The 12,894-nt window shown below is 42.8% G+C and overlaps 1 protein-coding gene across 1 annotated transcript in view; it reads left to right on the forward strand.

Annotated features, from left to right (window-relative positions):
• The window catches only part of LOC111971126 (zinc finger protein 804A-like), a 108,020-nt gene extending 97,394 nt beyond the window's left edge, over positions 1-10,626 (forward strand). The window contains exons 3-4 of the mRNA XM_023997920.2: positions 5,781-5,911; positions 6,543-10,626. Of these exons, the coding sequence (XP_023853688.1) occupies positions 5,781-5,911; positions 6,543-9,288 (2,877 nt within the window). The 3' untranslated portion in view covers positions 9,289-10,626. The remainder of the gene's footprint in view (positions 1-5,780; positions 5,912-6,542) is intronic.
• The last annotated feature ends 2,268 nt before the right edge of the window (positions 10,627-12,894 follow it).

Genomic DNA, 12,894 nt, shown 5'->3' on the forward strand with positions numbered 1-12,894 from the left:
CTTTTCATCCGGACGTGAAAATACCGCCCCTTAGCCCGAAGAGGTTAACAAGAGTTAAGCTGTATTTTGGTGGATTGCACTTGTGATTGTATGAAAGTTAAATATTTCTAATAATCTTTTTTGAATTTCGCGCTCTGCAATTTCACCGGAAGTTGTCGAAACGCTGCAATACTAGCGGAACCCCTACAATTTAAAAGCAATGCTACCAAATACTAATTGAGTGTATGTACACATCTGACCCACTGGGAATGTGATGAAAGAAATAAAAGCTGAAATAAATCATTCTCTCTACTCTTATTCTGACATGTCACATTCCTAAAATAAAGTGGTGATCCTAACTGACCTAAGACAGGGAATTTCTACTAGGATTAAATGGCAGGAATTGTGAAAAAAAAAAGTTTAAATGTATTTGGCTAAGGTGTATGTAAACTTCTGACTTCAACTGTATATGGGGAAGCCAGATGGATCTTCTCAGGGGCTCCTTCAAGGGATGCAGGTTGTCCTTGGACGTGACACAGTGACTACGTGGCCACAACATCACATGCAATAACCTTTTAACTTCGCACAAGCTGGGCCAAGAGTTCCTCAAGAGGAAGCTGACGATGGTRGGAACAGTACGAAAAAACAAGCCAGAACTCCCACCTCAGCTGTTGAATACAGCTATCAATTCCTGTAAGTTTGTTTTCACGGCCGACACGTCCCTAGACAAAAATATGGCACTCATGAGTACACTGCATAGGGATGGGAGAGTCGGTGGCCAGGAACATTAAAAAACAGAAATCATAATGGATTACAATGCCACAAAAGGAGTGGTGGACATTTTAGACAAGCTGGTGACTGGCTACAGCTGCAAAAGAAGAACCCTACGCTGGCCACTTGTGATATTCATCTTGGACATCTTGGCATACAGCACGTTTGTCATCTGGATGGCATTGAACCCAGATTGGAACAGAGGGAAGCTCCAGAGGAGACGGTTCTTTCTCAAGGAGCTGGGCAAGACATTGGTAAGACCTCAAATCCAGAGGAGGCAACATATCCCAAGGACCCCAGCTTCTGCTGCCATCGTGAGGAGGATGCTGGTGCCCCGTCCACCTGACCCACAGAACCAACAACTCTAGTACCGGAAGTAAGTGTGAATGATGTTGTTGCATGTGTGTGTGTCTGTCTCTCCTAACTTGGCCTGCTGTAACTATATATGTGAGTGAGATGTTAGTAAAATTCCTGAACTAAGTGTTTTCATCATTCTAGATTGCAGCCGGTAGCAACAAGAAGAAGCGCTGTGATATGTCTTTACCCAAGAAGGACAGGAATACACAGTACACATGCATCAAGGGCAAGAAACACATTTGCAACACACAGACAGTAAAACTCTGTCCCTCATGTGGTGTGTAGACCGGCCTTAATTTGTGTTCAATGGGGTTCATTTATCATTTCCGTAAAATACTGTGCGTAAAATGTGTCCTTCCAATTTGTTCAGGTCAAAGCAATAAACATCAATAGTGATGAAAACCTTGTTTCATTTATATTTGTTCAAGATAAACATGATTTATTCCACCCATGTCTTGATTTTGTTTGCAAAAATATTTTTTTATTTTTTACAAATAGCTCTTTTATTGATAAATGTGATCTAGCAGAGGTAAATAGCAAATATAAAAGAAGGATTTTTAAGTCTTGAGACATGGACTGTGTATATATGCCATTTGAAGGGTGAATGGGCAAGACATACGATTTAAGTGCCTTTCAATGGGCTATGGTAGTAGGTGCCTGGGTTTGGTAGTAGGCTGCTGGGTTTTTCACACTCAACAGTTTCCTGTGTGTATCAAGAATGGTCCACCACCCAAAAGACATCCAGCCAACTTGACACAACTGTGGAAGAATTGGCGTCAACATGAGCCAGCATCCCTGTGGAACGCTTTTGACACCTTGTTAGAATCCCTGACAAATTGAGTCTGTTCTCAGAGCAAAATAGGGTGCAAATCAATATTAGGAAGGTTTTCCTAATGTTTTGTACACTCCGTGTATATTAAGGTTTTTGAGGTTTGATCAAATGTGACCAGATATCTCTATGAAAAGTCACATTTAAGTGGTTCACTTAATTTTTTATTTGATAAAAGACGCAGAGCTTCAAAATGGTACATACACTGTAGTTGGAGGAAACATGGGAAAGTTATGCTGCTTTGAAAGTTGATAAACTTGATATCCCACTTAGGAGACAAGCAGAAAATACCCTTGAAAGATTTTGATGAGGTTTTCACACTTGCTAAATAGATTTTCTTTGTTTACTCCCATTCAGCATTGTTCACAACATCTTAAGCATTAGTCCCACCCATCTCTTTAAGAATTCACATGCAAATGCATGACCAACTGTTACCGTGGTCAACCCCTCCATGATCCCAGCCAGTCTTCGTTAGCCAGGAAGTATCCTGTCTTCCTCCATATAAAGCTCAGCGCTTCTCCTTGGCTAAACTAGGCTCATAATCATATTTACGGATCACATACAGGTTTGTAATTAAGGCCTAGAAAGTTCACATACTCAAGAAGGCATTTCTGGAGAATTATAATTTTTTTTAACTTTCTTTCAAACGACATTACTGTGAGGTAGGAACTATTGTCAAACTCCCGGGTGGCGCAGTGGTCTAGGGCACTGCATYGCAGTGCTAGCTGCGCCACCAGAGTCTCTGGGTTCGCGCCCAGGCTGGGCTGGGTTCGCGCCCAGGCTCTGTCGCAGCCGGCCGCAACCGGGAGATCCGTGGGGCGACGCACAATTGGCATAGCGTCGTCKGGGTTTGGCCGGTAGGGATATCCTTGTCTCAGTATGTAAAAAAAAAATGTWATAAAATGTATGCACTCTACTGTAAGTCGCTCTGGATAAGAGCGTCTGCTCTTGGCCGGTAGGGATATCCTTGTCTCAGTATGTAAAAATGTAATAAAATGTATGCACTCTACTGTAAGTCGCTCTGGATAAGAGCGTCTGCTAAATGACTAAAATGTAAAATGTAAATGCAAACGTCCCTGATTCTGTAACCAGTCACAAATGTAATTAATATTTGTTTAAAGATCATATGCTAACCTAAGCTGAACTGTATCTGCATTATTAATTTTGCATTAACATCCATTCTCACTTAACAAGCACAGGTCAATGAATAAACCGATTTTCAGACATATACATAACACTGACAGAGCTAATTCCTCTAGCTGGCTGTGTTATCCTACACACAAGGAGTAGGGTGAAGTTTCCCTTAGATCTTGGGTCAGAATTACATTGTCAGTATTGCAAGGTTAATATTGGGGGAGGGGAAGCTGATCCTAGACCTGTGCCTAGTGTAAACTTCATCCCGGAGCAGCCTACAACAGCATAGTTGGAACAGTCTAAATATCAGTTCCACTTTGACCCCAGCTAAAAAGCAGATTGATGAGAACCAAAAAGACAGTAGCCTGGTTTAGATCTACATGTGATTTAGCAAACTACTGTGACCAGGGCAGTTGTAGCTAAAGCGTCACACAGATCTGGTCTAGGCTAGCAGGTGAGTGTTTAAAGGTGTCAAAAATTAGAGTACCTCTGTGATGGTTATCTCAACAGTATCCGTTAAGAGGCGATAACAAAAAAAACGTTATTCTGCAAAACAATAACATGACAATGTCACATGCACTTCATTGTGCATTGTGTATTTCCATGTAAGTGATAACACCCGAGAACCTGGTGTTTGAAGGATATATTGGCATGGGTGTTGTTAACTGTGGCAATATATCCTCCAAACACCAGCTTCGAGAGCGTTATCACTCTTATCCCTTGATTGCTAGCTAGCCAACTATGGCTAATTTACAGTTACGTCAAAGTGCAGCCAGATGAATAGCAAAGTAGCTGCATTTGTTTAAGCTGTTTTCTAGTGACATTTATTTGAATATATCCATAATAATGAGCTAATGAGTTGCAATTTCGCCTGGCATAGAAAATATGCTTTCTCGTCAGGACACTGTTGTTGTTCAGAGGAGGTAGCCAACAACACACCTAATACAATCACTTCAAACTGAAGCTGGAAAGACTGCAAACTAACTGACATTTTTTCAATTGACAATTCTTTGTATATATCCAGAAAAATGATGCTAGCTGATTCATGATTTCGACTGGGTGAGAAATGTTGCCTGTCTGTCTTGTCCCGACGTCGTTCATTACTATGGGACAGCTGGAGATCGAATTTGAATATTAAAACAATGTTGCAAAAGTCGGAGAGACAGAGAGCAAGGTTTTACAAATCTCGGCTGTTGAAAACTAAATGTTAGTTCAAAAGGAATGTGAGATAATGTCTAGATGCTTTTTCTAGTGGAGATCAAGTTTATAAAGTGCCTGGCTGTGCTGATGAGACAATGGATTGCACAGTCAGATGGAATAGAGTAAATAGGCATTTTAATAGATTAAGCCGGTGGTAACTTGTGGAATAGACACAGGGTGGAATGCGATTATAACCAATTAGCATTCAGGATTAGACCCACCTGTTGTATAATATATTAATAAGTAATGTAAAGACTATGACATTTGGCTGAACAAAACATTGTGTCTGCATATACAGTCATTTATCTRCATTACATTCTACCTTCGAGGGCAACAATTTGCATCAATAGTCACTTGTACCTACCTCACTTGTAGAATGAAAAGGCTAAACATTTTGGAGAGCCTGCAAGAGGTAGAAGCTCAATAACATGTGTCTATTGGACAGGCTCGTCCTATACTGTAAACCCAGCACATTAACAATTGCCTAGCCTCTCTGCTCGATAACCCTGAGAGAAGAGGCTACTTAACATGACAAAATTATCTCGGATGCATGCAAATAATCTCCTGGCTTTGTGACCCAGCCACTCTAAATGCAACCATCAGAGTACTTCAAAGAGGTAAGGTCACATAGCCTTGCTGAGTTGTGTGTAATACAAAGGAGCCTGTGTAGAACACATAAGGTGGAGCCATTCATGGGTTTGGGTAATTATAGAGCCCTATAGATTATCTATTCTATTAGGTGAAAAATAAAGATATATTATGGCAAATGTAGGGTTAGTTCACTCAAGGGTAACAACAGTTGTACACACAATAGTTGTGGCAAGTAACACTAAACACTAATTTAAAGAACACTAGGTGCATAAACGCTAATTGCAAAATGTGCATAATCTGCATTTGTGTTTATGGTCCACTACATCCTTGGTTGTCACACAACAGTTGTGGAAAATGCATTGTATAACTTCTGTTCCACTGAGTGTGAACTCAGTCCTAGGGTATGAGTCTATAATTAAACATGCTGTAAATTGTGAAGCAATGTGATCAATAAACCTCACTTTCCCAATCACTGCAATATTGTATTTTTTAAATATTTGCTTCATTTAATTAAAAACAGTTGTAGGGTAACTATGAGGATATGGTAACCAATTAGTGAACGTCAGGATTGCTGATTTGGAATAAGTTGGATAAGGTTAGCCAACGTGAATTAATGAGATGTGAGTTGTTGTGGCATAAAATGTGTACATAGAATATTCTTACAACACATGCCTCCAGAGATTTACAGCACTGTGGGTGGCTGTCTGATACTGTACAGTTAGTTTAAAACCTTCTCCATAGAGACATTATATCTTCATTGCGTTCCAATGCCTTATATTGGAGAGGACCGTCTAAGGAAATAAAAATGACCTGAAAGAGTAATATCACTTAATTCAATTAGTTTGGCTGGAGTAAGCTCCTCAGTGGCTGACTCAGTACAGTAGATAATGAGTCTGGTGATATTTCTTCTCTCTGCCAGAGACTGAAAGAGCTGAAGCAGCGGGAGTTTGCCCGGAACGTGTCCTCCAAATCCAAGAAGGATGGCAGAAAGCAAGAGAGAGCACTACGACGTTTACATGAGCTGGCCGAACAGCGGCGGGAGGTCCAAAGGTGGGTGGAACAGCCAATGGACTCGTATGTGTCCCTATATGACATAATTGCAACAGGCTGTAAATTAATTTTAGAACGAGTTGCAATTGTAGTTTACGTAAGTTAAAATACTTATCAAAACTAATGTTAGATGTATTTATTTTTGGGATGAATTAGACGATGAGCACGGTTACATGCACACAATGTGATTATTGTGGATAGTCAAGTTAATATAATACTTAATTTAAAACATGCTTTGCAAGAAGAACAATTTCCCTAACAATTATGTTTACATGGACACATCTCAAATCTGGCTGCTGATGGGACTTTTGATAAATGCAGAAAATCGGCAATCAAAATAAACGTTCTACCACAGTGACCATGATATTGTGTTATAATAACAGTAACACTATTTGATTCTGAGTTCAGACATATAGAGTTTGTATGAAAACCAGGTGTTTTAAATCGGTGTATGCTTACTTTGATTATGACCTTACGATAAGCAGAGTAAGGTGTATGCATGACTAATGCCATACTCTGCCTTCTGCCGTAATCAGTTTAATATATAATTATTAGTGTGCATGTAAACATGTTGATTTTTGGATGTTGGCTGCTGTCATACTGATTCTAGTGTCAACTCCTTTCTGTGCAGCGCACCTGGTAGTGGACCCATGTTCCGATCTACCACTGTGGCCGTGGAGGGAGGCTACAGGGGAGCCGGTGGTGACAGAGCCAGCAGCCGGGCACAGAACAGCACCCAGGAACACACAATGTGCCCAAAAATCACCTTAGACACACTTACAGATAACCCCAGCACCAGTCAGGCCCAGAAAACTCCCAGCAGTGTGGCCGGAAAGTGTGGCCAAAAAATATCTTTCTCCTTCCCTAAAAAGGCCTCTGTGAAGCTGGAGTCTTCGGCGGCGGTGTTCTGCCAGGCTGGGGAGGACGGGTCAAGCAGGCATGCATGTAGACAGAGACTCGGTGTGCAGCTCAACTCCCCACGGCCTCCCGCTGGCCTCAACTCCCCCAGCCCCCCTGCCAGCGAGAAGGCTCTGCATAACAAGGGGAAGATTCACATTGCAGGGTCACAGTGTCAGGGGTTAACCAATGCACCATCGGGGTCAGACAGCTCGATGCCCCCGGCTGATTTGTGCGCTATCCTCGTTTACTCTGAGGATGTGGCTTTTCCCTGCACAGTCCAATCCTCCATGTTTCTCTCCCATTCAAACACATTAGATGACTGTGAACTGGACATGGTGCAGGGAAGTCTAAAAAGCAACTTGGCTGAACAAAGACAGGAAACTGAGGTGGAACAAGGACAGGGGACAGAGCCTGACAAAATCATGTTAGTAGATAATGTCTCCCATAAGGGAGGACACCCATTGTCGAACTGCGCTAATCATTCGAATGAAGCAATTTACACTCAACCTCAAGACGAAGACCTAAGTGTGTCAGAGGATGAGAAATGGACAGTTGCAAGGCCATGTAAACCTTTCTGCTCTATCCTCAGTAGAAATAGGAAAACGGTRCTCCAGTGGCCCTCTGAGATGTTGACATTCACCAGGACAAGCCCATCTATTTCCTTCAGCTGCAACCCCCTTCACTTTGACTTCAGAGCCTCCACTAAAAACGCTGGCTGCAGAGTGGTGGAAAGAGATGTCGAGAAATCAGCTGAATTAGCTAAGAAGTTCTGCAGCGATGAAGCAACCCTGGAAACACGTGAGTTGTTTAAGAGCTTGCCAAGCCCAGAGCGCAGCCTTGTTCAGGAGGATTGCGAGAGGCCTAAAAGTMATGGATGCGAGGAGCAAAGCAACACACTCATCAGAAAGGATGAGCAGTGTTGCAATTATTCAGCACAGTTGGCAACCACAAGCTTGACACACACAGCTATGGCTGTGGACACACGCAGGTGTTGTAGCACAAGCCAGAGGAGGAGAAGGCAGCGGGGGCACAGACGGATGACTCACCGGGGGGGAGACAGATATGAAGGGGCAACAGAAAGATTTGGTAATTGCCTGACACTTCCCAATCATTGTGAAAGGCTTGATGACCAAATAAGTGATAGCAGTGCAAAACAATTTCAGCCAGACGAGCCCAAGCAATCACCCTCAATTGAGGGCAACGAGGGGAGAATTGAAGCTTACAGAGACACAGCAGGTGTTGTGAGGCAGGCATTGGCAGAGTGTGTGAATGGCCCAGCAGCTAGTCTGGCCCACTCTGATGAAGCTCTCCAGGGTCCAGGACAGATCAACGAGGGCAATATGCGCCTTCAGCTGTCCCAACACGTAAATGCCATAGAACACACCTCTCTCAACTTTGGATCTCTCCAGACCAACCCGGTCATCACAAGCGCAGACCAGATGAATAAAAGAGATCCCACACCTTTACAACACCAGCCACTCCCTGAATCATTGTTACAGGAAGGTGGAAGATGTCGAAAAAGGACTATGGATGACCAAACTGTTGGTAGTACTTGTGTGAACTCTTTGCATAAACCAAACAAGAGACGAAGAAGGAGGAGAAGGGCATGTGGAGCTCATCAGAGTTCAGTGGCTGACATGAGCAGTGGAGAGAGATATGAGCAGAGTCGAGGAGCAAATGGCCTTAGACCAWACACTGGCTCCGACTCCCCTGGACCTGAGGATAGATTGAAACCTGATGCACTTGAGAAGAGTATTGACAGTGTAAATGGCAGATCCAGCTGCAAAGGCCAGATCAATGGGTCAGATCTCAAGAGGTATATTTTTGATTCCGGAGCTAAGGGCTCAGATGTTATTGTTGCACATAAGTCTGTGATGAGCCCAGATCAGCCAAACTTTCACAGTAAGAGTGATGGCTCCTGTAAAGTATTTCTACCAATAGGCAATGGGAAAATGTCAGAGACCTTTAATGCTAGCTACACAGAATTAGAGGAGGAATCATTTAACTCAAAGGACTGTTACAGGTCCACACTGGACAGACTGGAGAAGCATTGCCTCCAACATCTCCAAGCCCACAGGAAGGCTATGGACTATCAAGCGTTCCCTGACAAACTGAAACCAGTTCTAGCCAGCCCGCACATCCTTGTGTCCTCCCCCATAGTACTACACCCTGTACAACTCCCTCTACCCTTATCCACCTCCATCACCATCCACCAGACTTTCCTGCAGCACCACACAGACGTCCTCCAGCCACAGCCCCCACTCATGTCACCTATCCTCCCCTTCACTCACCTGCCGCTGGGGGCAGAGGTTTGCCCACACGGTCACCCTCCCTTTATTTACCCAGCCCCAATTTCGGTCATGGCACGACCGAGCCTGCACCCCATGACTATGTCCTTTCGCCCCCTGCCTCGCACTATGTTTCCTCATATGTTCCCACCTCACCACACTGTCATCCCCCTACATCCTCTGTTTTAAGACTCCATTGACCTCCATAGAATTAAAATTACTAGTGTAGCCCTCTTTGCTTTGTAAAGTCTGGTTTTGACTACATAGTATATACACTATATATACAAAAGTATGTGGACACCCCTTCAATTTGTGGATTTGGCTATGTCAGCCACACCCATTGCTGACAGGTGTATAAAAATAAGCACACAGCCATGCAATCTCCATAGACAAACATTGGCAGTAGAATGGCCTTACTGAAGAGCTCAGTGACTTTCAACTTTCACCTTTACAACAAGTCAGTTTGTCAAATGTATGCACTGCTAGAGCTGCCCCGGTCAACTGTAATTGTAAAGTGGAAACATCTAGGAGCAACAACGGCTCAGCCGAGAAGTGACCACACAAGCTCACAGAGAGGGACCGCCAAGTGCTGAAGCACGTAAAAATCATCTGTCTTCGGTTGAAACACTTAATACCGAGTTCCAAACTGCCTCAGGATGCAACAGCACAATAACTGTTTGACGGGAGCTTCATGAAATGGGTTTCCATGGCCGAGCAGCAGCACACAAGCCTAAGATCACCATGCGCAATGCCAGGCGTCGGCTGGAGTGGTGTAAAACTCGCCACCATTGGACTCTGGAGCAGTGGAAACGCGTTCTCTGGAGTAATGAATCACGCTTCACGATCTGGCAGTCCGATGGACGAATCTGGGTTTGACGGATGCCAGAAGAACGCTACCTGCCCGAATGCGTAGTGCCAACTTTAAAGTTTGGTGGAAGATAATAATGGTCTGGGGCTGTTTTTCATGGTTCGGGCTAGTTCCAGTGAAGGGAAATCTTAACGCTACAGCATACAATGACATTCTAAATGATTCTGTGCTTCCAACTTTGTGGTAACAGTTTGGGGAAGGTCCTTTCCTGTTTCAGTTCCCCATGACAATGCCCCGGTGCACAAAGCGAGGTCCATACAGAAATGGTTTGTCGAGATCAGTGTGGAAGAACTTGACTGGCCTGCACAGAGCCCTGACCTCAACTCTATCGAACACCTTTGGGATGAATTGGAATGCCGACTGCGAGCCTAATCACCCAACATCACTGCCCGACCTCACTAATGCTCATGGCTGAGTGGAAGCAAATCCCAGCAGCAATGTACCAACATCTAGTGGTAAGCCTTCCCAGATGAGTGGAGGCTGTTATAGCAACAAAGGGGAGACCAACTCAATATTAATGCCCATGATTTTGGAATGAGATGTTCGACGAGCATATTGGTCATATAGTGTACTTGCACTGGAAGTGCTTTGTCCGAGCGTTAGAACTTTTATCTATTATTTTAGGGCAGCTCTCATTATATTTATTTATCTATTGTATATCAGCCAGCATAGCATTCTGTGTGGAAATGTGTGAAGACAGCTTGTCTGTCGAAACATTGGTTATTAAATTATTGCATATGAGCTCCTAGAGGATGCGGCTCTCCTTTTCTTTTCAAGTGTTCTACTCCGCTAGCCAGCAACTTGCCTAAACAGGTGAGTGTTTCTTTCGCCTCCGGAAAATGTGTGGTGACATTTCTTTCCAGAATGGGTTCTCGAACACTCAAGTATTTGATAGAGGTTTCCAAAACTTCTCCACTGTGAGGGTGTTGTCTTGTTTTACTGTTTTGCATTGTTCTAGAGAAACTTGAATAATATTTTAAATACAGACCATTCCATTTTAAGGTTTTATCAGCATAAGCATCAGCTTTATCAGTCATTGAGGTTTGAGTTTTTATTAATTCACAATGGATTCTAATGGTGTTTACCATTATGTAAAGGGAATATGTTTTAGAATGAATATATTGAGCTTAAATGTTATCTTTTTAATGATTCCTTTAAAATATAATTCCAATTGTGTGGAGGAAAGATATTCCAATGTGTCATCCATTATGTAGGTRCAGTTGAAGTCGGAAGTTTACATACACCTTAACCAAATAAATTTAAACTCAGTTTTTCACAATTCCTGACATTTAATCCTAATAAAAATTCCCTGTCTTAGGTCAGTTTGGGGCACCACTTTATTTTAAGAATGGCAAATGTCAGAATAATAGTAGAGATAATTAATTATGAAAGTTTTTTTTCCATCACATTCACAGTGGGTCAGAAGTGTACATACACTCAATTAGTATTTGGTAGCATTGCCTTTAAATTGTTTAACTTGGGTCAAAGATTTTGGGAAGCCTTCCACAAGCTTCGCACAATAAGTTGGGTGAATTTTGGCCCATTCCTACTGACAGAGCTGTTGTAACTGAGTTAGATTTGTAGGTCTCCTTGCTCGCACATGCTTTTTCAGTTCTGCCCACAAATGTTCTATGGGATTGAGGTCAGGGCTTTGTGATGTTCACTCCAATACCTTGACTTTGTTGTCCTTAAGCCATTTTGCCACAACTTTGGAAGTATGTTTGGGTTCATTGTCCATTTGGAAGACCCATTTGCGACCAAGCTTTAACATCCTGACTGATGTCTTGAGATGTTGCTTCAATATATCCACATAATTTTCCATCCTCATGATGCCATCTATTTTGTGAAGTCCACTGGTCCCTCCTGCAGCAAAGCACCCCCACAACATGATGCTGCCACCCCCATGCTTCACGGTTGGGATGGTGYTCTTCAACATGCAAGCCTCCCCCTTTTTCCTCCAAACATAACGATGGTCATTATGGCCAAACAGTTTCATTTTTGTTTCATCAGACCAGAGGACAGTTCTCCAAAAAGTACGATCTTTGTCTCCATGTGCAGTTGCAATCCGTAACCTTGCTTTTTAATGGCGGTTTTGGAGCAGTGGCTTCTTCCTTGCTGAGCAGCCTTTCAGGTTATGTCGATAAAAGACTCGTTTTACTGTGGATATAGATCATTTTGTACCCGTTTCCTCCAGCATCTTCACAAGGTCCATTGCTGTTGTTCTGGGATTGATATGCACTTTTCACAACAAAGTACGTTCATCTCTAGGAGACAGAACATGTCTCCTTCCTGAGCGGTATGATGGCTGAGTGGTCCCATGGTGTTTATACTTGCACACTATTGTTAGTACAGATGAACATGGTACCTTCAGGCGTTTGGAAATTGTTCCCAAGGATGAACCAGACTTGTGGAGGTCCACAATTTTTTTTCTGAGGTCTTGGCTGATTTCTTTTGATTTTCCCCTGATGTCAAGCAAAGAGGCACTGAGTTTGAAGGTAAGCCTTGAAATACATCCACAGGTACACCTCCAATTGACTCCAATTATGTCAATTAGCCTATCAGAAGCTTCAAAAGCCATGACATAATTTTCTGGAATTTTCCAAGCTGTTTAAAGGCACAGTCAACTTAGTGTATGTAAACTTCTGACCCACTGGAATTGTGATACAGTGAATGATAAGTGAAATAATCTGTCTGTAAACAATTGTTGGAACAATTACTTGTGTCATGCACAAAGTAGATGTCCTAACTGACTTGCCAAAACTATGGTTTTTTAACAAGACATTTGTGTAGTGGTTGAAAAACGAGTTTTAATGACTCCAACCTAAGTGTATGTAAACTTCCTACTTCAACTGTATGCGGATGACTCAACACTATACACGTCAGCTACTACAGCGACTGAATGGAATCCAACACTCAACAAAGCGCTG

The sequence above is a fragment of the Salvelinus sp. IW2-2015 genome, linkage group LG12 (genome assembly GCF_002910315.2).
Source record: "Salvelinus sp. IW2-2015 linkage group LG12, ASM291031v2, whole genome shotgun sequence".
In the NCBI taxonomy this organism is placed as follows: domain Eukaryota; kingdom Metazoa; phylum Chordata; class Actinopteri; order Salmoniformes; family Salmonidae; genus Salvelinus; species Salvelinus sp. IW2-2015.